The sequence below is a fragment of the Aphelocoma coerulescens genome, chromosome 4 (assembly GCF_041296385.1).
Source record: "Aphelocoma coerulescens isolate FSJ_1873_10779 chromosome 4, UR_Acoe_1.0, whole genome shotgun sequence".
Classification (NCBI taxonomy): Eukaryota; Metazoa; Chordata; class Aves; order Passeriformes; family Corvidae; genus Aphelocoma; species Aphelocoma coerulescens.
The window spans coordinates 29,469,971-29,495,002 of NC_091017.1; the positions used below are offsets into that span (position 1 = coordinate 29,469,971).

The 25,032-nt window shown below is 39.1% G+C and overlaps 1 protein-coding gene across 2 annotated transcripts in view; it reads right to left on the bottom strand.

Moving 5' to 3' along the window:
- The window catches only part of PAPSS1 (3'-phosphoadenosine 5'-phosphosulfate synthase 1), a 48,888-nt gene extending 24,359 nt beyond the window's left edge, over positions 1-24,529 (bottom strand). Inside the window, exons 1-5 of one of the 2 annotated variants that reach the window (XM_069013307.1) lie at positions 24,433-24,529; positions 8,089-8,203; positions 4,756-4,991; positions 3,194-3,332; positions 938-1,056 (exon numbers count right to left, since the gene is read on the bottom strand). In XM_069013307.1, the coding sequence (XP_068869408.1) occupies positions 938-1,056; positions 3,194-3,332; positions 4,756-4,991; positions 8,089-8,203; positions 24,433-24,450 (627 nt within the window). In that variant the 5' untranslated portion in view covers positions 24,451-24,529. Of the gene's footprint in view, positions 1-937; positions 1,057-3,193; positions 3,333-4,755; positions 4,992-8,088; positions 8,204-15,639; positions 15,938-24,432 lie in introns of those variants that run through there. The other variant, XM_069013306.1, reaches the window with a different exon arrangement.
- Between the last annotated feature and the right edge of the window lie 503 nt (positions 24,530-25,032).

Below are 25,032 nucleotides of genomic sequence, written 5' to 3' on the forward strand. Positions count from 1 at the left end.
CATAAAAAAGCGTGAGTAATTGTCTGCAAGAGTATCTCAATTAAAATAAATAGTTGTCTGGAATGTCATCCACTACCCACTGACTACAGATAATATAAGGAGACACATTTCTTCTACATGAAGATTAGCAAATTCTAGGGGTATGGTTTCAAGAGGATAAAGTCATCTCTTGGCTGCCTTCACTTTTAGTGTTGGGTTTGGGGGTTTTTTTGTCTATTTGTTTTGTTTTCTGTGTGGGGTTTGTTGGGGGTGGGTTTTTTTAGGTTGGATAATTAGCTGAATCCACTTATCAGGCAAAAGGAGAAGGCCCGGAGACTTCAAAAGGAATGGTGTAAATTGCAGGCATGAACAAGGAAACAGACCTACCTTTTCAGAAGCTATGAACCATAAACTCAACTCAGCCATGCCAAGAAGATCAGCTTCCTGAGCTGCTCATTACACAATTGCAGGACCACTTTTACTAGTGCAAGAAAAACAGTGGAAACAAGGGAAAGCAGACACAAGCATAACAGCCTCTATTTAAGTGAGATCAAATAATGTGTAAGTGCACACCTGTCTCTTCACATCTGCAGTGTATATTCACTTGTACACTACAGAGACAACATAAACTCAGACTCTTAAAATTGGTTGCTAGCATTTTTAAGTCAGCATTCACTGTTGGTTCTGTAAAAACTGAGACAGGTTTCTCTTCCTTCCTGTTATTGATAAAAATTAATTTTCCACTTTTCCAAATCTTATTTCACTTGGAGATCAATGTTGTGCAATGTTCAGGTTTAAAAAGGAAACACGCAATAGGACAAGTTTAAAAGTTTGAACTGAAAGATGCATAAGCCTTTAACTCTCAAACTGTCTTTGTTTTTCCCAGTACTTACATTCATATTGCAGGTACAAATACTTAAAAAAAAAGTTTCTAAGATATGTCTCCATTTCTGCTCACCCTCTCTTGAAGAAGTTCCACAACTTGTTGTATACAATCATTCACATCACAGGAATCTGTTTTCAGCACAAGCTCTGGGGCTTCTGGTTTTTCATACTCAGAGTCAATCCCAGTAAAACCTACAGAACATAAGACAAAAATATTAGGTGACTTCTTCCAAAAGATGACTCCATTTTAACGCCATTCACAGACAGTTTTCTATATATAAACCAACACAACAAGCAAGAACATGGAGCTTTAGCTTCCTTAATACAGGATTTCTTAGGGAAGTCAGCAGGTTTTCTCTTTATCAGACACTTTGCTAATCATACTATCTGACTGCATCAAACTTCAGCATTCTGCAGTACATACATAGCACTTTTTTTCTTGGTGAAGCTATTTGATTTTTACTGTGAATAAAGAAAAGAGCACCGGCAGAAGAACTGTGCATGTCAACCCAGAGTTAGTCATCCATCCACTGTCCTTCATTATCAGCTGATTGCTGCTCTTTAAAAAAAAATAAAAGATGAAAAAATATTATGAACATCCAGTATATATGGACATTTACACTAATACCACCTAGCAGTACTCTGAAGTAAGGCATTTCAACACCTAGTACATTAGTTTAGCTAATATACTCAAGGTAGCTGCTAATGTAAGATCGATGAGTGTGTTTATTATAGTTATAATAGCTGTCACAGACTGTACAAGCCACCGGCGACACTTGTTCTGGCCTACTTAGCTTGCAATCTGCTTTGAAATCATGGAGATTCTAACCACTCATGCATAAACAAGGAGGAAAAATCAAGCCCAAAGGAAAAGAGTATAAGCACTACAGGTCAGATCTCCATCAGGAATACCAGCTGGGCTTCAACAACTGAGCAGCTGCATCCCCCACAAGTGCAAATGCAAACAGCAGAACTCCAGTTTTTCAGTTCAGATTTAAATACCCTCCAAATTAGTAGTTTAGTTCCTCAACTAAGAAAAAAATCAATTACTGCAGTACCCCATGTGATAAAGAAGGCTGGTATCTTTTCCAAAACCTGTATACTTTAGAAGGATCTGATTACCAGAGGAGTGGGAACAGCAGGCGAAGAAAGTGTCCCATTACCATTGCCAGAGAAAAAGATGATAACAGTTGCTGACGTGCCTCATGAACTGGCAAGGTCATTTAATTTTCATCCTTCATATATCAGATAGGTCATGAGATACAGCCACTGCTACACCAACTTGTACCTTACTCAGGCACTGTTTACTTCTCTACCACTTCTACAGGAACACAATTCCATTATGGGGCTTGTAAAATTAAAAAATACTAGGGATATTCTATGGCACAAATAAGCATTCTGTACAGAACTGTATCTTTGTATCATGTCAGCTCAAGCCATCTTGCTTTGATTTTGAACAAATCTTAGTTCAGCTTTATTTATTCCTGGTGTTACACGAAATATTCTGTAGTACTAGAAGTATCAAGCAAATAGTATGAGTGATAGTCAAATATCACTCAAATGGAATGTCTTAGATTTCTTCAATTTTATATCACTTGTGGTTAACAGTGAATTCATACAGCATCTGCAAACTCCACCCCCAAAAGTGATTACTTTAAAAACTACTTTGCTACTAAATACAGAGCTAGCTATCATCAGCCTCTGCAAACTACAATGTAACACAGAGCAAAACAGCACTTGAAACAATACTTGCAATGTATGATTGCAAAGCTGAGGTTTTTTTATTGCAGTTTATACTTAAATCTTGACCTGAGGGTGAGAACAGGAAATAATGTTCATGGGCACTAGAATAGAACACTGATTTAAAAGTAAAAGTTAGTATTTTTGGAAGTGTTTTTAATGGTCTTTACAGGTAGACAGTGGCCTTACTTTACTTTTTGGAAGGAACTAGCAACTTTTTGGAAGAAACTAGCAACCAATGCAGTTCTTCAAAGACTTTAGAAAGAATCAGGCTCTTTTTTAACTAGTCAATGGACACACAAAGGAGTCAGACTAATCCTCCATCATTACGTGGTTTCTATTGCAACCTTTAATGTGCTCAAGGTTTTTCCTGTGTGAGGTTAGCCACTTTTACCCTTTTATGGTCCTACACATTTAACTAGTCAGTTCCATGAGTTAGAAGTAAATTTCAATTTTCTTCTCAGTCCTGTCCTGAATCCATGCTCTTTTTAAGGGTGGTACACTCAGACTTGAGCACATCCACTTACATGGAGTCAGATTACAACAATGTTTCACTTATGCAGAAAGATGTGATTACACCTAGGTTCACCTTTAATTTCTCCAGCCCTGGCTTTCTTATAGAGTCCTTTAACATCCCTCTGCTCACAGACATGCAATGGAGCATCCACAAATACTTCAAAAAAAGGCAAACTTGCCCCTTCATGAATTCGTCTGGCATTATTACGATCCTGAAAGAAAACAGAAGAAAAATCCTAAAAGGTTGCCCCCACATATTGTTACTGGGTTTTGCCTTTGAAGTTCATTTTAAAGAAGCTGACAGCACAATGTAAGCAAGCTCTCAGAGTTTGAAAAAAGAAATGTGATTTGATTAACAGATGCCCTGCAAGCTATATCACTTTGGCTACAGTACATCACATGGTAAAAGCTGACAGGATGATGTGAGATATTTTACAATAAACTTGATATATTAGAAAAAAACAGAACCAAACCCAGCCAATAGAATGCAGGATTTTCTCTACCTATACATATATGTCTGAGGAATTACATCTGCCTAGCTGAGTTCAGCCAGGAGGAGGTGTTACCTGCTGCTCCTGATACAAGCACCCTTCTCTCCCAAGCACCAGTTTTCCCTACATTCCTTAAACTGACAAGACTTGTGTAGTCAAAATATTGTACTATTTGTATTATTTTATTTTTATTGTATTATTTTTATGGCTTGCCAAGCACTGGAACAATATTGGTGGCTTTCATTCAGAGAAAAAAAAAAGCCTTCCAAAATCCACTAAAATCTTCTCTTACCAAATACTGTTTATTAGTTATTTTCCTCATATCTAGAGACTTCTGTTTTACTGTAGGATTTGAGTTCCCCAAATTATTATCAGAAGAACTGTTTGTACCAAAGTTTGTACCAAAGTTTGTACCAAAGAAACAACACATTCTCATGTCATGAAACACCTAAGCTTAAAGTTCCTGGGTCATTCTTCAAGAGACTTGGGTGTTCACACAACCTTTTCATCTCTCCCCTCCAGGTTCTCATGCATGGATGAAAACAGTCTTCACAAAACAATGTGAAAGTGGATTTCACTTTTTTTTTTAAAATGTGAAAATTAATTAATTTTCAGTATTATATAATATCATGTTGCATACACAACATGAAATAAAGTAAAAAGAACCTACAGGCAATTAAAACACTTTTCCCTTAAGCCACCTGGTAAAAATAAAGCTCTCACAGTTCATTCACTAAAGGAAAAATTGCTTTTAAAACTAATTTAACTGAGTCTTCAGGTTCAGTGTACACCTAGTCTTCATATTTATAAAGTAATGGAATCTACATGGATCAAACAAGATATTGTAATTTTAAGAGTCTTTCTTGGAACATCATTTGAGCTTGTTTGTAATATTAGAGTAATAATTCTGTCTAATGGACTGAAGGATAGTTCCAGTTATAGAACTAACGTAAACATTTTATATTCAAGATTGGCATTTCTGTTTTGAGTAATCACCTCCATAAAGCACAAACCTCACCAAAAAAAGCAAGTAAGTATTTGATTCTGGCTAAGTTCAGAAAGCGATTTCTGTAACTAGAATTCTCAGTGACATTTTGTATTTTGCATTTTCCCTACATTTCATCCAGAGGTTTTTCACACTTACCTGAGCATAAGGAGAGATGAAACTAGTAATGCACACCAAACCAGCATCTGCAAACAATTTAGCAACTTCAGCAATACGCCGAACATTTTCTTCTCTATCTTCTGGTGTGAAACCCAGATTCTTATTAAGGCCTTGGCGAATATTGTCACCATCCAATGTGTAGCATGGAATACCATGGCATACTAAATACTCCTCCAGTGCCATGCTCACTGTAGTCTTCCCAGCACCAGATAGACCTAAAATATTCAGTAATAATATGCTATCAGCATAGAAACAGGTTAAGTCAAATTGTAGTACATGCATATTATGAAAACTCCAAAGCAACAGGCATCAGCAGAAATGCCTTTTAGATAAGCTTACTTGGAATATAAGCCAAGTGGCTTGTACACAGACAATAGGTATAGAGAGAAAGGCACAAAGTTAATTGTGCAATTTGAAGCAGGTAAGAGTTTGACCTTGAGCTCTGCTGCTGCTGCTGCTTATAGAGATGGTCCACTTTCCCTAGTGCTATTGGCAATTATTACTACCTGAGCAAACTTAATTCAGAAACCAAACACATTTATGATGTTACATTTATATGAGAAGAGGAAGATGTCACATTGAAGTGAATTTCAGTCAACAAAAGAAATGGAATCAGGCCAAAATCACACTCTGCTCTTACTCCTTGCAGAATGACAGCACTGAATTAGACACCACTGACTCACTCAAGACTCACACACAGCAGTGATGCTCCACTAATCAGCATGTGATAGCAACAAGAAAAGGCAATTGTACTATCAAACTCTGTTCTAATTTAGAATCCTTGGCAACAAACCTTTGCTGGCCCTAAAAAGTCCACTGTTCACTTTAATTTGGAAATTTATTTAAATAATTTTTCCAGACTAGATTTCAATTTATCTGGAGCACATGCTTCTGCTTATACCAAGAGGTCAATTTGTAAGTGGAGCACAAACTCAGATCTTCATAAGATGACATTTACCCTTTGAGTGAGGAAAAAAAAAAAAAAGGGGTAACGGTAGTCTAAATACAGTAGCACAACTGGGTGAAAAAAAATGTTTTTATTAGTGTGATTAAGATTTATTTTAACTCTCAAAGAATGGAGAAAAACAAAAAAATCACACAAAGCAGCTTGGTGTTACTTCCAAGACATCTATCGCAAAGGATAGCAACCATTCCTAAGAAAACACAAAGTGCAAAGGAAACCTTGACAGCTTAAGATGTTCAGGGTAACTTAAAGAAAAGGAGTCATTGCATTGCTTCCTCTGGTGCCCATTAGGCAACTCAGTTTGCTAATCTCACCCCCCCACACACCCATGGGGTATTTTCCCTTTTTCTCCCTTTTGTGTGTGTGTGTGGGGAGGCTGTGCTAAGTTCAGTGATGATTTCCCAAGTTGAATCAGCTCAGTGTTGAGTTGGGCAAGCAGTACAGCATGTGCAAGGCAAGAGAAGGAACACAAGGCAGGAAACAGAACAGTGTTCTTTTGGCAGCAATTAAGTACACCCCCATCATAGAAAATAGGCACAACAGTCCAAAATAAGATTTCAGCAACCTCATCATTTGCTTCTCACTGATGCAGCCTTTGACTTGCTTTTTCTGTCCCCACATCTAGCTTGCTATTTGCTCAAACACTCTAGCTTTTCACACATCATTTGGTCTCCAACATGCAATGAATTGCAGAAGTTAAGGTTATACATTAACGAATTTAAAAACAGTCTTGGAGCTGACAAGTCTTTAATATAACTTACACTCTAAAGATTGCATATTATTTTACACATGAAAGCAATGTTTTTCCATAATTTTGTTACATTCCTCAGTTTTCTTTACTAGGACCCTCTGACCGGGCATTCATTAAAACAGAGCTCTCAAATAAAGGTTACCTTGAAAAATGAAAAGTGATCCCTGGAAGACCTTTCCATACACTCCCACTCCGTGAGTGCTGACAAAGTGAGAGAATCTTGGAGTATACCAATATTTCAGATTTTATTCTAACACCTATCAGAATTTTGAAACTCACATTTGCACAGCTCTAGAATGGTTACTATTGCTTACTTCAATGCCTACAGTCCTTTTCACCCTTTCACATTACTGCTCAAACATATTCAATAACCTAGCTTCCCACACACATTCTTGATATTTTACCACCACCCTTCTTCCTGATAAAAAAAGGAAATTGGGCATTAAGATTACATTTGTTTAAAAAGAACATTGACTGGGAAATGTTGCCATATAGATAATTGAGAAAACATTTTTATCATGACCTTTTTCATAATTAGATTAATGAATTACCAGAAGAAACAGAAAGGCAGCCCACAGAAAGAAGAAACAGAAAGGCAGATCATTCAAGCATTGACAGAGAGGCTGGAGCTATGTGATGGAAACAGGGAGAGAAAGGACTCCATTCTTTTCCCAAAGAAATACATGACAGCAAGCCACTGTATCAAATCTCTTTGGAATGGCTCTCAGCAGTTTGTTATCAACGACTGCTTTACATTTCACACACGTTTAGTAACACTAGTGGAAACCAGTTGTACTGAATGTAGTAAGTTTCTCTAATACTTTGTGAAGATTTTTTATGTTGCAATGCAGCACTGTTCTAAATGATTTACAACCAATTAAATGACATATTTTGCTATATTTTTTTATTACCAGTTTTAACTAAAAAAAAAAAACTTTATGGGAAATATTTTAAAGCTTCCAAAAACTTTGAAAGACAAAACAAAAAAATTCCCTCACTGTTACAAAACAAAAAATATCTTCCAGAATGTATTTATCACCTCTATTTACAAAAAACCCCCACAGAGCTGATTTCAAAAATAACTCCCAGTATGCATTGCCTAAATACACAATTGCTGTCCAATGGCACAGGTTTATGTTGAAATTTTATTTCAAACCAAGGAGACAAGAACAATCCAAAGAGAAGAGGCTTTTACAGAAAAGATCCACACGTACAGACTCTTAAAAAAAGTTGCATTTCATTTCAAAATAGATAAAATGGACGGTACAAAGAGACAGAATTGGTTAAAACAAAGAGAAAGAAAAAAAAGGCAACACACGCAAGAAAAACAAAAAGCCCCATACATTCCAAAACTCAACCAGAAGTAGCAGACAGTACCAAAAAACAACCCTCCCAGAGCACTGAACAAAATACATTTTTAAGTTACTATTTATCCCAAAGCAATTTCCTGCTAGTCTACCTAAAAATAGCAATAAAATTGCATCAAGGTCTTAGATTTCATAAACATTCAACTTTGCATGCAAAAAAGAGCTACAGCTAAGTAGCTTTTCAAAAGAGTAACTAAAACAAAAGGATCCTCAGAAATCCATGGCCGTACCCGTTAACCAGACGGTGCATCCACGAAAACCACTTCTTGTTCCTACCACTTGGCCTCTCTTATTCCTGCTGACATGATGAGCTTGGTAGGTAACATTAGTTGCCCTTTGCATTCCCTGTAAAAGAAGTCATTGATTAAGTCTTTGATTGATACACCGTGAGTTGGCAAAGCAAACAAGCTCATTCACAGGCACAAAGAAAGACTTGGAGACAGAAAAATGGAAGTAAAACCAATACCCATTCCATCAGCTCCAGCATGGACCAAAGGAGACACAGGAAATTAGAACAGTCACCCATAACCAACCACATCCCTTGTGCTACTTCAAGCTTGGGACTGACAGGTTAATCAACTACTACTTTCAAATAAAACTTGTTTAAGAAAAATCAACTATAAAACAGACAGATGAACTGCTAGACCTTGACTTCTATTCAAGTAATTTTGGGGATCTGCTTAGTAGAGTACCATGGGATAAAGCCCTGAATGGAAACCCAAGAAAATGGGTTGATATTCAAGGATCATCTCCTCGAAGCTCAAGAGTAATGCATCCCAACAAAGAGGAAGTCAGGCAAAAAGCCAGGAAACCTGCATAGATGAACAAGAAACTCCTGAACACAAACACAAAAAGGAATCCTACAGAGGGTGGAAGACTAGGAAAAAGGTGGGCCCTCTCTGAAGGAAAAGGGACACGTGGTTACCAGAGACATGGGGAAGGCTGAAACAGTCAATGATTTTTCTTGCCTCAATCTTCACTGACAAGTGCTCCAGTCACACCACCCAAATCGTGAAAGGCAAATTCAGGGACTGGGAGAATGAAGAACCACTGCCCACAGTAGGAGAAGACCAGGTTCAAGGCCATCTAAGGAGCCTGAAAGTGCACAGGTCCATGGGACTGGATGAGATGCCTCCGTAGCTCCTTAGTGAACTGGCAGAGGATGTGGCTAAGCCACGATCCATTTGAGAAGTCACAGAAGTCAGGTGATGTTGGAAAAAGAGGAATATAAGCCCATTTTTAAAAAGCAAAATAAGGAAGACCTGGGCAACTACAAACCCACCAGTCTCACTTCTCTGCCCACCAAGATCATGGAGCAGAAGTTCCTGGAAACTAAGGAAAGACACACAGAAAATAAGGAAGTGATTTGTGACAGCCAACCTGGCTTCACTAAGGGCAAATCATGCCTGACAAATTTGGTGGCACTGGCTCTTTGGCTCATTTTTAACTCCTAAGAGGCCTTTTCATTGCAAACTACACACATCTCTCCCAATTTTCAGTTAAACAAGTGCCTTTATGTATGGCATCATCTGTCTCCAGACAAGACACAGTTATCATAGAGTCTAAATGTTTAAAGGAAGTACTATTTCAAGGAACTTTTTAAGAATTTATTTTAAAATATGGGATATTTTTCCTATAATTTTAATTTAAACAAAGCTGGTTAGAGAGTTTCTTAAAACTATTCATCATCATAACCTGCTCTACAAATATCTCCAGTAAAATGACACTGCTGTCAAACACATTTCACAATCTAAAGTCAGAGAGCCCACAGGAAGATCAGCCTTGGCTGATCTTAGACTTTAACGGTATCTGGCTGTATTAATTTTGTTTGTAAAAGATCAAGACCTTGGATTGCCAGACCACGGATGAGCAATCAAACAAAAGAGAAGACTTCAAAAAAAAGAGCAGGGGGCTGGGGGGTGAGGGATGAGAGGGATTAGTGGCATCTGTAATGCTGCTTTGGCTTCCCTCGCTTGCAAATATCTTACACTATCTCCTCTTTCATCATTGTATCGGTGCCAGTTGAAAAAGAAAACATGCAGTATATTTAATATAAAAGAAAGTAGGGATTATATTCCTCTATGGAGTACTAGTAGAGAGCTGTTCAGAGTTTCACAGAGACATCACAAAGTAGAATTAACAAAAATATGGTATCTACTTGTGGATTCAAGGACTGCTGCTACATCATTCTTCTATTCAAAGGTTTATCTAAAACTTAATTGGAAATAATGAATTTGTGTGATTGTATGTCCCCACTTCTATACATGACTAGGCTCATAGTTAATACAAACAGAAACTCAAGGTAAGAATCTATGTTCAGGTTTTAAATACAACATCTCTGTAATTCGGTGGTGATAGTTCAGCAACTAAAATTAGACAAACACTGAATACCAACCCAGAAGAAACCACCACCTGCAAACAGGTTATAACCATACAAAATGAAATTATCCTAGCTGATCATGTTATCTTCAAATAATTTATCTCCTAAACCAAAGCTGTTTTGGGCACAAAGTCATTGCAATACAGCTGACTAAAACCAGAAGTCCAAAAGTCAGTCTTTCTTTTTATAGCAGGAACAATTATGCACTACATAAAATTGGAGATCTCAGTGAGCAAATGCACAAATTGTGAAGTTAAAACCAACAAAAATAATTGAAGTGCTTCAATTAAAAGATATATAGTGCATAATGAATGTACACAGCCATTCAAACTAATACAGTAATAGCTACATTCTCTCCCATTAATTCCAGTTGTACTGTATTGTGCCAGGCACTGGATAAACAGCCGTCTCAAAGCACAAATCCCATGCCACTGTCTCAGTAAGCTCTCTTACATTAAGACATAAACCCACACATGCTTTGCTTTTGATGCCTGGCAACAAGTCTATTATCAGACTCGTACATTGGAGGTCAAATGTCTCATCCAAGGAAACCTCTTCCAGTCCATATTCCATAAGTTACATCAGTTTTCTCTCTTTTCCAGAACTAGGAAAGCAGCAATGAAACTACTCAGGCTATTACACTAGGTTTACAGAACACATCAAACCCTGAGGAAGCAGGCCAGAGGGATTCTTAAAATGATGAAAAAGACACAACTTTTATGAAAAAAAAGTATGAATATCTACTTAGCAGAGATGAGGAATCACAGCAAGGAGAAGACCAATTGACTGCTAGAGGACAAGGCACACAAGTGCAGTGGAGCAGCCAGCGAGCTGAGCAGAGGGACAATAATCCACCTGCACTTCAGAAGGAGGCATCTAAGACTAAAGGTTGAAGTGCTCAAAGAGTCTGCATGCTCTCAAAACATGCCTGCTGGTTACCAGCTGCCCCACTTTCTGTATCTGTGCAGGCATACAAACAAGACTGCTCACTACTAATCCTGGCCAAATCCCCCTTATCTTCCGATAGAAAACCTCCTTTTATAGAGGTGCTCTAAAAAGTTAATAATTTAGCAAGGCATTCCCTGCTGCTGTAAAAAAAAAAAAAAAAAAAAAAAAAAAAAAAAGTAGTTCCCTAATTATGTCTCTTTTCCTATTAAATAATTTGCTTCCATATGATTTGCCCACACCACCGAGCATAAAAAGCAGAACAAGCTGAACACTGGATCTTCAACAACCCAGGCTTTTAACTACTGTCCCTGACATACACCCTACTCCATCTATTGATGTGGCACAAAAAAATACTCACTGGCACATATTGTTTGTGCTCTTAAATTATTTAGCCAGTCTTCAAATTCTTGTACATAAAATTTGATGACTATCAACAGATGAAATTAAATGGCCACCCAAAATGATACCAGACATAAAGAACAGTCATTTCCTTTTACACTATATCAAAGCATCTCTCACCTTGGAGATCTATATTAACAGTGCTAAAAGAAATGAGACATAAGAAAACATGCTATAGAAAAACTCAATCTGATGAGCAAGTATTCTTTGAAAAAGCTATTTTAAAATTCTAAGCCTAATTACATTCACTATAGTAGTCCCTGCTGAAAGGACATGTTACATTTTTGTAGAGGGGCTAATGAAAAAGAAGGCATTAAACACCAAGGTTTATCTGCTTTTTCTACAACCATTGCATATTTCCACTCTGACATCCCCACAATAATATGTCTTCCACCCTGCAACACACTGCTTCTGCATTAAGTAGACAAACACTGCATCTTAATATTTTCTCTCCTACTTCACCACATTAAACAGAAATAGTGCTTCAGTCCACTGTGCTTCATTATAGCAGTAATATCAGCTGAGAATGCTGACATATCCTTCCTTTCTCCTCCCCCACTATGCTGGTTTGTTTCTCTCATGAAATCAAAATTGCTCTAACAGACAAACATCTTTGTATTGAAGTAAAAAAAAGTGGTATTAAAGAAATCCTTTCATAGATGTGCACTTGAGAGCTGCAATGATAAAGAAGGAAGGGTAACTCTGCTGTTCACTTTTTCTGGCATGAAGGTAAATTTTAGCTTTGCAGGTAGTTAACCAAGGAAATGAATGACTACAGACATCTAGGACCACAGCAACAAAAGAAAGAAAGATGATATGGGTCAAAAGGAAATACTAACTCTGTCAACTTCTCTACACACAGACTTCCTGAGATGACCCTTTTTTTTTTTTTTTTAATCTTTCTTGATGTTTTGCCCAGTTACCCCTAAATTTTTTTATTGCCAAAGTCAAATCAGACTATCAGTGCCAAACACCTTTGATGCAGGAACACAGACAGGCATCCAGATCACGGAAAGCAAACCCAAGTTGCAATGCCAATACCAAAAGACAGCCAAAAGAAGAGACTATTGCTTAATTGTTCTATGGTTAACAGACAGATGGCATATACAGTGGCATAAGCTGAATTTATTCTTCATTACTTTCAAGTAACAATGAAATATTGTACTTCTACAATCAATATCAAATTTTAAGTTCTCACAAAGTGACACCTCTGGGGAAGGAAGTAAATCTTTCCATGGCAAGCAGAGACTCCCCAAGCTGCAGCACCAACTCGGGATAGCTTGAAACTGGAAGTATCAGAAAACAGCAGACATGGTTTCCATACAAACCATATATACCAAAGAAATTGCAACTAATTCCATATCCTTCTGCTCTAAGATGACAGTGTTGGTTCCCCAAGCTAAGAACTCCCATAAGCTAGCAAAAGCAACACATGCAGCTCCCCCTCTGAAGTGCAGTCTTACTTTCAATGCCTTTCTCATTTCCCAGTCATAAGAGACGATCGATCTTTAGGTCATTTGTTAACTTGCTCACCATGCGACTCTTATAAACCAGGGATATCCTGATAACAACATATTTTTATGACATTTATTATTCAGCACTGATAACCAAATGAATAGTTTTCTTTTTTTCCCTGCAAAGTGTTCTGCTCAATAACCAAACAGTAACTCAAGCGCATGGAGAACAGTGCCCATTTTTTTGACTACATACAAACACAAGCAAGGAAAACAAACATGGTTTCAACACAAAAATTCAGCTACCACAGAGGCTATACCCACATATTTATATGAGGTTTCAGGACCAAAAGATCTGTCAGGAATATCTTCCATTAGCTACTTTCTCAAATTCTGGTTTGAAAATCTGTGCTTTGATTTGGACAACTGTGCTTGGGAAAGAAGGGCAAACCCAGAAATTATATCTGAGCAATAATATCTTTTAATCTTTTAAAAACTTAACAATTCCCCAATCCATATTCTGCCATAACCTACAGCATTGCATTTTCTCCCACCTACAAGAAGAATTCTTACTTGGATCCTTACAATTTTATTGCCCACTAGAAGGCAGTTTGTCATGGTGATACCAATACAATAAGGCACTTAAACACCTCTGCACAAAGCACCACCCGACCTGCCAAATCCATTCTCTCCTGCCACTGACACAGACTAGCTCCCCTTTGCCAGGTGTTCTAAAGCTAGGACAGTTTGAAAGATCACAGCAGCAGAAATCACCCAGAATCTTCTATAGTACTGTGGATACAAGCAATTCAGTGGTAAAGATATTAAGGAGTGTGTCTTTGCCTGCCACCTGCTGCAGTACCAGCATGACCAAAGGCAGAGACAGCTTATTGACCAGGGCTGGAGGGGACTCACTGGCTGGCATCAGAGGGGATGGATAAAAATGAAGTCAGAATTTACTCCACTGAATATGCTCTCAGAAACAAGAACTGGAGCAAGGTATAATTCGGAGCCACCTGCAAACTGATGCAACAGCTCAGTCGTGTTAGGAATCCAAGCCACTCTAAAGAAAGTGTTCCACACATCTCCCTATCAAGCCAGTGTAATGGGAGTGTCTGTGGCTATGCTGTGCTCTGTAACTGGGGAGTTTGCTGTGCTCAGAGGTGGGCTTGGCAAGGGCATTTTCACAGACAGAGGTGTATTCTGAATAGCACTGGAAGCACAGAGAAATTCTGAAAGACAAGGCTCTGCCTACTCTCCTAGGGGCTGCCAATTCCATCAGGGTAAGTTGCTTTGACTTTGCTCTCAGCTGAACAGATGCAGAGCCAGTAGTGCCAGAACATTTGCCTGTGGAGCATGTGAATCAGTAGCATTTTTGTTCCTGGTGAAGCTTATTGGTTTACAAAGAGCAATTCAGTTGAGGTCTTCTGAAGAAAAAGGAAGAAGCAGAAGACTTCCTCTGCTTGCCACGTAGCATAGAGGGGGTTGCAAACCTCAACTGAACTCAGCAAACACTTAATGTCTGTTAAGGAATTTCCCTTGTTTGGCAAATCCATCTTGGCTTTGCTGATGACTAAGGAAATGATACAGAGTAACTTTTGCATACACTTTGTTAACCCCACACAGACATCGTCTATTCCACTAACTTCTAAACATCGGATTTCGCTTTTTCCTAGTGGAAATTGAAAGAATGTAACCTACCGATTACTCTCTTACATAAACAAGTTTAAGCTTGTACACAGTGGAAGAGGCTTGGACAGGCACAACATCTACCGAACAGTACGACACGAACTTCCCTGTTTTTCAGGCAACAGCTGCTTTTATTTGGAGAGCTGTGGCCTGCACCACTCACAGCAAGACTTCAAAGACTGATATGCACTGCTACGTTCGTATCAAATGTTTTCTGGATCTTATGTCTTGCCTGTTTCAACTCAGCATTGATTGAAAGAAATCATACTTTCATTTTTTTTCGCTTGCCTTGCATCATCAGAGGTATCAAATGTTCTCAAAGGCCTGCAATGTCTCTTCTAAATAGCTGCATTTTGGTCTCTGCTGTAAACCGATCTTCCCCCATCTTTATGAACAAGAATGAAGGCTTTGGTTAGATTTTTTTAAGCCCTGTCTCGACAGTTTTCCACATAACACCCGCAACACAAAGAACCCCAGTCTTTGGCCAACCCAGGTTTATGAATGGCCACATTGTACATCGCATTCTTCAGTCTTCCTTCTTCCAAAACGCTGGAAGCCGAGGGCTCACGGCGGAAGAGGCAGGGATGAAACCTCCAGACACGGAATCCTCTCCAGAGGGTTTTCCTGCCCTTCCCCACGGGCGGCCCCGCGCCCCCACAGCCGCCCCGCGGGGCTGCCCGGCCGCAGTGCCCTCGGGCCCCGGCGCTGCCGCTCCGCGACCGGGCTCGCACCGCCGCGCCCCCCGCCCCACATCCCTCCCGGCCCGGGCGGGGAGCGGGGCACGGAGCCCCCCGTCCCGGCTCCCGCTGCCGCCCACTGCCACATCACCACGGCGCTCGGCCGCTTCTGCCTCCCCTCTCCTCTGCCCCCGCACGCCCACCTGCCCACCGGCCCACAGCCCGCCCGCTCACCCAGCTCGGCTCCCTGTTGCTCAGCTTGACTTTCTTGCACTGGCTCTCGGGCAGCTCCATGGCCGCGGGGGCAGCGAGAAGAGGAGGAAGGGAAGGAGGACGCGCCCTCCCGACTGATGCTCGGTGCGGATGAAGCCGCTGCCGCCGAAGAGCTGTACCGTCGGCGCACTCCCGCGACTCGGCCAAAGGTGGTGCAGGGAGGGGCCGCGGCCCGGCAGCCGCAGGGAGGGACGGACGGAGGGAGGGAGGGAGAGAAGGAGGGAGGCGGCTGAGGGGAGACAGAGCCACGGCATCCCCGCCACGCGCCTGCGCCGCGCGGTGACGTGCGCGGGCGGGCGGCGGCCGCCACTTCCGCCGCCGCCGCCTCTGCTCCGGTGCCTGTCGGTGTCTGTGCCCCGGTGTCCCTGCCCGTGTCCCTGCCACCCCCCGCGGCCCGGCCCTGCGCCCACGAAGGCAGCTCGCTTCATTCAAGAGGACATAGTCCTAAGCGATAACGAGAGGAAATAGCCTGAAACTGCACCACAGGAGGTGTAGGTTGGACATGAAGAGGAATTTCTTCACAGAAAGCGTGATGAGATACTACAATGGGCTGCCCAGGGAGGGGATGAGTCACCGTCCCTGGAGGTGTTCAAGGAAACAGTGGATGTGGCACTGGGTACCATGGTCTGGTTGACAAGGTGATGTTCGGTCACAGATTGGATTCGATGACCCCAGAGGTCTTTCCCAGCCTCATTGATGGTGTGCTTCCCACCCTCTCTGCACTACGGCGTTCCGCTCGGCCGGCATAGCGGAGAAGTTCTCTCTTGAGTGTGGTCCTCCCCACCTTCTCCACTTAATGCACAGAGGACAGGCTGCTACCCCCCTCGGGAAAAGCTGGGGCCGGGAGAAGGTGCGAAGTGGCTGTCGCATTATTCTGTGACACAGATTTCCCCAACAAACAAAGTTCATCCCGTGCTGCGCTCTAGGAAATGTCTCTTACATCGCATCTAGAACCAGAAGTTCTTGGGTTCTTATTTCCAGAACGGAACTGCTTTAGCAGTAGGGTGCTAATCTTAAGGTGGAGATGATGCCATGCTAACAGGAGTGGCGTTTACTGTATAAATATTAGTCCATTTATAATAGTTCAAGAAAGGAAGTACTTTAGCACTTAAGTGTTATAGGTGGGAATGGTGCTGTAATCACAGGAATTGCATTTACTGTAAAAACGTTAGGCTGTTCAAAGTCTGGAGCGTGTTTGTTCACTGACAGTTTAAACAGGAAATAAAAAGGTGTGGATCAGTGTTTACTCCTGCTATATCAGAAAGACATCCTCCCAAAGAAACAAAGGTGTTGGCTTAAAAGCATGTATTGATATTCTGATTAAAAGCTTAAAATCCTTATGTGAAGTAGATGATGTCTCTGAAATCAAGAAAAATAGTTAGAAATGCTCTCAGCCAATGTGAAGGTCTGATGGAATTAATACAACATAACTAAGAAATTCAAAAATTGCAGTTATTTATTTAGGCTTGACTGATAGTTATACCACATGTTGCCCTCCAAGTAACTGTTCAACAGATGGCCCCGGCTGTATTCTGATCATGACAAACAGAACCAGGGCAAAATCTCCCATGCAATGCTCTCCCAAGCATGGAAAGAGAACCAGCACACTGCCATGGAACAGTGAATTGAGAGCTTCCCCCTGTTGACTATTCAGTTATGTCTAGGAGCTGTCAAAGAGTTACTCTCTAAAATGACAATAATAAATTTGGATTTAATGCCTTGCAGGAGCAACAACTCCAAAATACCCACAAATTTTAGGCTTATCTTCAAAAAGGGAAATTACATTAAAATGGAGTTATTTGTTAAAAAGGAAGTCCTAGAATCTTCATAGGCAGCACAGGGACTAATTTAAGAAACTGTGTCAGATTCTGATATGAAGATTGGGAAAAAAACAGTCCTTGAGCACAGATGAAGTTTTAGGCAAAGCACTCTACAGCCACATAATACCTCTGAAGAAGGACTCTCAGCCCAGAGCAAATTGTACATACAGACACGCTGACCAGACCAACTCAGGGAAGTTCTTTCAATTCTACATAGGGATAGTTACATAGAAAATAATTTTCTGCTGAATTAGCTTTTGCATCGCCAGTTATACTAATACCAATCAATCCCAAACATACAGTAAGAGTACCAATGTGTATTATTTAAAATTACTGAGCAGAGAGACACATGGTACCATACAGTTTCAATCTCCAGTAAAATCTGAGCACCTGGTCATACTACGAACAAGACAAGAAGATTTCTTCTTAGGTTGTATTCCAAAGAAATGTGGAAAATTTCAGTGCAAAAATCAGCATTTCAAAGAAAAAAATATTTAATTATTATACTAAAAAATTATTATGTCTGATATTTACTTTTTACTACAGTGTTTCACCAAACAACAGAGATAAATCAGGCTGTTTCAACAGAGATAAATCAAGCTTTAGGATGTTAAAAAATACCGGATATTAGGAAAAAATTCTTCACCAAAAAGCTGCTCAGGCATTGTAACAAGCTGCTCAGACATGTGGTGGAATCACCATCCCTGGAAGTGTTCAAATAACACAGAGATGTGGTACTTGGCAACTTGGTTTAGTGGTGCTATATGGCATGGCAGTGTTGGGTTAACAGTTGGACTTGATGATCTTACAGGTCTTCTCCAACCTCACGGATTCTGTGATTCTATAAGATTATTTTGAGTAGCTTCTAGACATCAATTTTAAGATAAAAAGAATGTCTGAATTAGACTTGACTACAAACTAGAGATAAAGTATTCTCTAATATTTTGGTTTAATGGTTAAAGACTAACCATCCACTTGTATACGACTGATACACAAGCCCAGAAATGTTTTAGCTATAACTATTACCTTTAAGATGCATGTCCTCTTATGTCTAGGAAGAAAATAAGTATTAATGAAGGATTCTGTAGAATCCACCTACTGATGTAACTTACAATAAAATGAATGAGATATTAGGGGAGAAATTCCTTTAATACTGGAATTGCTTGTTTGGTAAGCATTCTGATCAAATTGTGATGACATTTCATGCTTATGTACAGATGCATCTATTCTCTTTTTTTTTCCCTTGCAAAATACCCAGAGCAGTGTAACTCAGGTAGTCATACAGACTGTCCACATTTTTGCTCTTTTTTTTCTTTTTCTTGATTAAAAAAATATCTTCAATGTACACTATGGTGCCTACATAGAAAAGGCTCATAACTGTTCTGTCAGCATAGTTTCCAAACTTTATTTCTCACATAAATCATACTTCTTTTGACACTATTCTAGTAAGCAAGAATGTCAGAATGCCTTTTAAAGAGATTAAACGTTTTGTTCAAGTTCCTCTCAAGTATCTCTCAGTACTGGAAGTAGGGATATGAAGCAATCTCTAAAGGCTTTTAACCATAAGTTCGTTATTCACTGTCCTCCTGTTGGAGGAGCCATTCTGCCTCTGTTACCAGGTTTGTGTAGCAGAAAAGATGACTACCAAAAGCTATCTGAGATTAACAAAATTATCATGGGGATACTTCACCTGTAATGCAGCTTGTGTTGCAGATATTATATGCTCATTTACATACAAATAAATATAAGAAGTCCTGTATAACACGCATAGCTGAGAAAGATAGGAATAGAGGAGGTATTTCTCAGAATCTATTTTCTGTATTTAGCAAAAGCCTTTAATATCTGGACTGATATGCATGTCCAGCAGAACAATCTGGCCCAACTGTTTAAAGAAGCCACAAAAACATCAGCAGAAATGCTGATAAAACCCCTGAGTGATGAGAATACCATTTGTTTTCTGACATATTGCTGAATGTTTAACTCAGACTTCTTTTCATGTCCCACAATGCTGAGGATTAGAGCTCTCTTCCCAATTACATTGCAAGTATTACATCTGCTGAGTCTGCTCTTTAGACAGATACGCTCACTCCGTGTGCCATCTGTGTTCAGAATGAAGTGGTCCCTTTGGCCAGCAGTGAGAGATGATGGTTGGTGGCCCTTTTCAGGTAATACAATGATGTTATGAGAAGCTGAGTAGAGGTTATCAAGGTAACAGAATACACTCAAGGCTGTGTTGGATAACAAAAGGGTGTGTCTGACAAATTTCAGAGAGGTTGAGGGAGATTTCAAAGATTGAGGGAGGTACTGGCTAGCAAAGAGAAAACAGCAAGGGGCAATGCAGAACTCTGGCTTAAAACTCCTGCAGAGTTCCCAAGGCTCACTTTATAAAGTGAAATAAAATATGATTTTAAAACTGGCAGAGGTAAAGATTCATAGTGCACAATTTTGAGAAAAATTGATTCTCATGCTCTATATTTTGCAAAAAATGCGCATTTCCTCTATCATGTTCCCAAGTGGCATTTCAATTGCAGTAAAAGCTGCGATGAATGACCACTAGAGGTCATTCAATGAATAAGAAATAATTCAGGCTTTTTGTTGGGTGATTTTCCTACTTGGGGTGTATTTGTTTTATTTTATTCTTTGTCATTAATGACATAAAGAGTTAACTTTACAAGAGAGCTAAGCACTACATTTCTGAAGATAACTGACTATCCATGTGCTCCGTAGGTACACTGGGATTTTGGGTAGCCCTATGTCACTGCTGACATTTTCACGAGTGCTATTGAATTTGATTGGGAACTAAACATACACCTAGAAACCTGAATACTTTGCTTTGTGCTTTTCTGTGTATTTAGGTAATTAACACTCAAAAAATCCTAATGCCCATGTTCAAAACTTCAAAAATATTTATCTGTATGACAGATGTCTTTTTTCCATATGACTTTCTCTATTATGAATTTATGTAGCATATAGTCACCCTGTCTTTGGCAGATGCAAGTAAGGACAGGTGTATTGTTTACTTAAACATTAGGAGTAAAACTGATAAACTCTAGACAGAGGGACCTCTAGTGAAGCAGAACTAAAGATAGTATAACTTTGAAGGTGTTCTTTTCTCTCTATTCCTATTAAAGCCTTTGTTCAACATTTGAAGAAAACCACTTCTTTTTTTTCCTTTTTTTTTCCATGTCTGCACATGACATTAGGTGGGGGGGAAAAGTCTTGTGGCAAATTCTGTAAATAAGCTAAACCTGAAGTTTAAAGCTCTGAAATAGGAATGGAACAGAAAAAGGTTATTAGGCAGGAAGATCAGAAGATGCTTAGGGAAGACAGCTGGGAGAAGGATGAGCAGTTAAAAGTCCTGTCAGATGACTAAAGATGAAGAAGTTACATGCAACAGCTCTTATCCTAAAGCCAAAGAGGACCAGAATGTTTTAGCTATGATCCTAGAAGATACAAGCTGAGAATGAAAGCGAATGTGAACTGCCAGTTTGTTTTCTTAGGAATGAGAACATACAGAGGACTTTCACACTTGTCAGCAATGTCAGGAGATAATGTCCCTATTGCTGTGTTTGCCAAATCACAACTGTTGAAAAGGAAGTTCCTTCCAAGAGTAGATGGTTTACAATTTAAGTAAATATATTGTACATAAATATTTGCAAAGTAATTTCTAATGTCATTCTATTATTGAATTGCTTTCTCACCAGCTACAAGTATTCTACCACTTTGTTTGCTACTTACTTCATACATCATTTAACTTAATGATAGTTTTTATCATTAGAATTCAAATAAATTTTCTTTAATGAAGAAGGCCCCTTCTCAGAAATATTTGTAATACAATTTCTTCTTCAGTCTTTTGATTTGTTACAAATGTAAAGTGAACCATTAGAGTGCTTTTCAATAATTTATTGCTCTCAACATGCAAATCCACCTCCTAAGAATAACATGTTTGGGACAAAAAATATCTATTTTGTCTTGAAAATATCTTTGGACTGCTAAATAGAGGACTGTGTCATATGAACACCCACCTGTTAGAAAGAGCTGTAGGAGCCTCACTGTCTGATTGCCAATGCAACCGTGGCATATTTTGAGAATCTAATGGATGTTTACCCCAGGAATTATTTCTTCTGAAGAAATTTTCAGAAAGGTTGCTTTCGTTGGCTTTAGCAGTTTTGAAAAAAATACCCAGAAAGTTTTGGGGTTTTTTTCTAAATAGAGTTAGCAAGTTCCAAGATAATTTTTAAGTAGAATGTTGCCCACTACAACTTGAAAAGATGGGAAAAACATTCTGTATAAAAGAGTTAAAAGTGTTGTCCTGGTGGATACTAAAACATAGGGTGGTGAGTTACTGCAGAACCACTAAAGTTTGAAAGGTAGCTTTGTAAGAATCACCACTGAAAATGTGAAATAGTGAAGGTTTCCAGAAAAGAATGGTCTGCTTGTTAGAAAACAGGACTAGGATCATGAAATGTGTACTGGGAGGGAAAAATTAATTTATACATTATACTTCCACTGTTTGTTGTTCAGTATCTGTTGACATAAGTTTTGGAGAACTACACAGAACTACTAAAGCCATGTAGATGCCAAACATCCTTGAAAAATGAATGCTTTACATAGGTCTGCAAAATTACTACATGATTAATGTTTTTCGGCTTGTCATTCCGTGTTTCAATTTCTCCTTCTGTAACATATGAATATTCATTCTTTGTACTGTAGCTACTTGAGGAAAATGCTTTACAACCAAAGAATTTTTATACACCCAAAATAGCATTATGTCATATACATTAAATAAAGTTATTCTACCATGGTGACATTTACTAGTACAGAATTATAAAATGTATTTTGGTGGAGAACACCCAAGGGCCAAAGTTACCAGAGACTCAAAACACATTTCTAATTCAGTTGAAAAGGTGCTTAAATACAGCAACTCAAGAGCAGAAAAAACCCTTCTCTAATCTAAAATATTTAATTAAACTACAGACATTTTCCTAAAAGGTAAAATTACTGAATTATTTGTCAGATATGCAACTCTGAAGCAACTTCAACTGAAATACTTTTCTTGAGTCATCTCTAAGGAACTTGGAATTCATGTTTTGCAAGAATAACTGCTTCAATCCCCAGTGGGATACATAACCAACCACAGTTTAGAGCAGAGCTGCTGCACATTGTTTTGGTGATATCTCAGCCCTAGAGCTGGTCACTTCCTGTGTCCCCTCTTCTGGTTAAAGGTGGCAGCAGCAGCAGTTATTTGGCTGGTTTGTTAACTAACAGCTGACTTGGTTCCCAAGGAGCAGTTTCTCACCTTGGTGCCTTGGGCAGGTGCTCGTCTCAGCCTGACTTTACTGTGGCAGGGGTCAGAGCAACACAGGGAACAGCTTGTGAAGTGCCTGTACTTGGATCTTGCACTGACTCAAGCTGAACAGATGATCAGTGCACTTAATCAAATCAAAAGGAGCTGAAGGTTTTAGCCCTTTTTAAGAGGCTTTCAGCCCAGTAGCTAACAGGATCAATCTCTAAATGCTAGAGTAATCATTTATTTCCTTTTATTCTTTTTGATGTCCAAGAACAATACTCTTTGCTATGCTGACCTGCAAAATTGAAATAGAAGAAAGACAACAAAAAAGTGCTGACAGTTCAACTGTTCTTTTCTGTCGGCACAGTTTTGGTTAGACCCATTTGTGTGGTCACCTCGACTCCTCTCTGACTCCTTAAAAATTCTCTCTTGTGACTATAGACAATGTGAAAAAATTGGAGAAATAGTTTTATAAAGGTCAACGGAGACCTTTCAAACCTTTTCAACTTGAAAAAATCAGTGGAGTAATGTTCTGAGTCACTAGTATTTCCTAACTGTAGAGCTAAATGAGATGCCAAGGGACACTCATGGAAAAAGATCTGGGATTATTGTACTGTCTGAAAAAGACTGCGGTATCTTGGACAAACTCTTCAATGAGTAGACCAGATGGGATTGCATCCAGAATCTAACATCTAATTCATCAACAGCAGCTAATGGTTCCAGGCTAGTACCTGTCTGTTCAGAAAAGCTTAAATTTTGAATTGAGGGAAGAAATCCTGAAAAAATATATTACCAAGAATGATGCCTTGGAGGCATTCAGAACAGGATATACTGAGGCAGGAAAAGAATAAAAAGAGGTCCTTTCATTATCATGTGAAGAATAGAGAAAAGGAGGCAAAAAATTAGGAGAGAAGATATATATACCTGGCAGGAAAGTTTTACTGAAATTTCAGTCTGTAAAATGTCTCAGCAAAAATGAATCATTACTTCATGAGTACTGTAATCATGTGTCCTTATCATGAATCTTTCTTTCTTGTAATATCTTTCTGCCTTAAACAGTTCTAGTCATATCAAGCTTCCTCCCAATATCAAATGGTCCGTTTAATATAGAATCCAATCAGATAAGTTGGATGACTGTTAAAAATTGTTATGAATATACTGTGTCTGTGTGGAACACATTTGTACTCATGGATCTGTTACAAGGATTAATCAGATTATGAACTGTGTTATCTCAAACTTAAAACATTGATTGCAAGCCCATATATCATTTTTATAACTGCATTTTGAAGCAGAATTCCAAGGGAAGTTGGCCTAAGATTGTAACATTTTTACTTGTCTTTTATACAAGGAGATACTTGTTTTATAAGGCACCCTTTCTGGTCTGCAGCAGAAGAAAAGGATGTGGTATTTAAGATACAAATTACCTTGTTGCATAAGGTGATGACTAAGATAAAGAAGTCTTATGGAAGAGGGGCTGAGAACTTAAAGAATAATAAGAACTAACCTACAAGGGCATTTTCACCCAAAGCAGGAGAGGAATTGCAGGAAGGAGTCCTGTCACATTGAACAGATAGACTTCTAATGACTTGAAATTAAAAAGTGCATTGTATTTAGATACTGGTTTTTAACAAATAAATCTCCTACCTTGTAAGTAGAGTTCATATTTTAGTTCTTTTGTGGCTCACTAAGTCTTTGCCTTCACATCTATGTAGGCCCAAAGAACTGAAACAGCCCCAAATGTCATTTTCTTCTTGAAAGTGTGCTTAAACAACAACAAGAACAACACACACACACAAAAAAAAAAAAAAAAAAAGAAGCCTGGAGAGCCAACAACAGGCATGGGAGTCAGATTGTTGAACTGTATGTTCAGTTTCAGAGGGGAGCACTAAAGTTTGTACCTCACAATACAAACACAAATGAAGGACCTGGACTCTTTTCAGACTCCAGAAGCTTAACGCATACCAGGCCCAGTAGACAGGGAGCAAACAGATCAATCTGGTAAGTGTCCAAGGGACAGGCTGACCTGGTTTGTGGCAGCATGAACTCATGTGTTACATTGTGTTTCATTTGGTCATGACAGGTGAGACTCCAGCTTGTTTGACATTTCTAAATCTTTATAAAGGTTATGTCTGTATATGGCCTTTGAAATCCATGGTTAAATGTGTATTCACTTACAAGTTAATTCCCACAAAGGAATGTTCCGGTAATGTTCAACAGAATGCCTAATAGTAATTAGAGAAATCT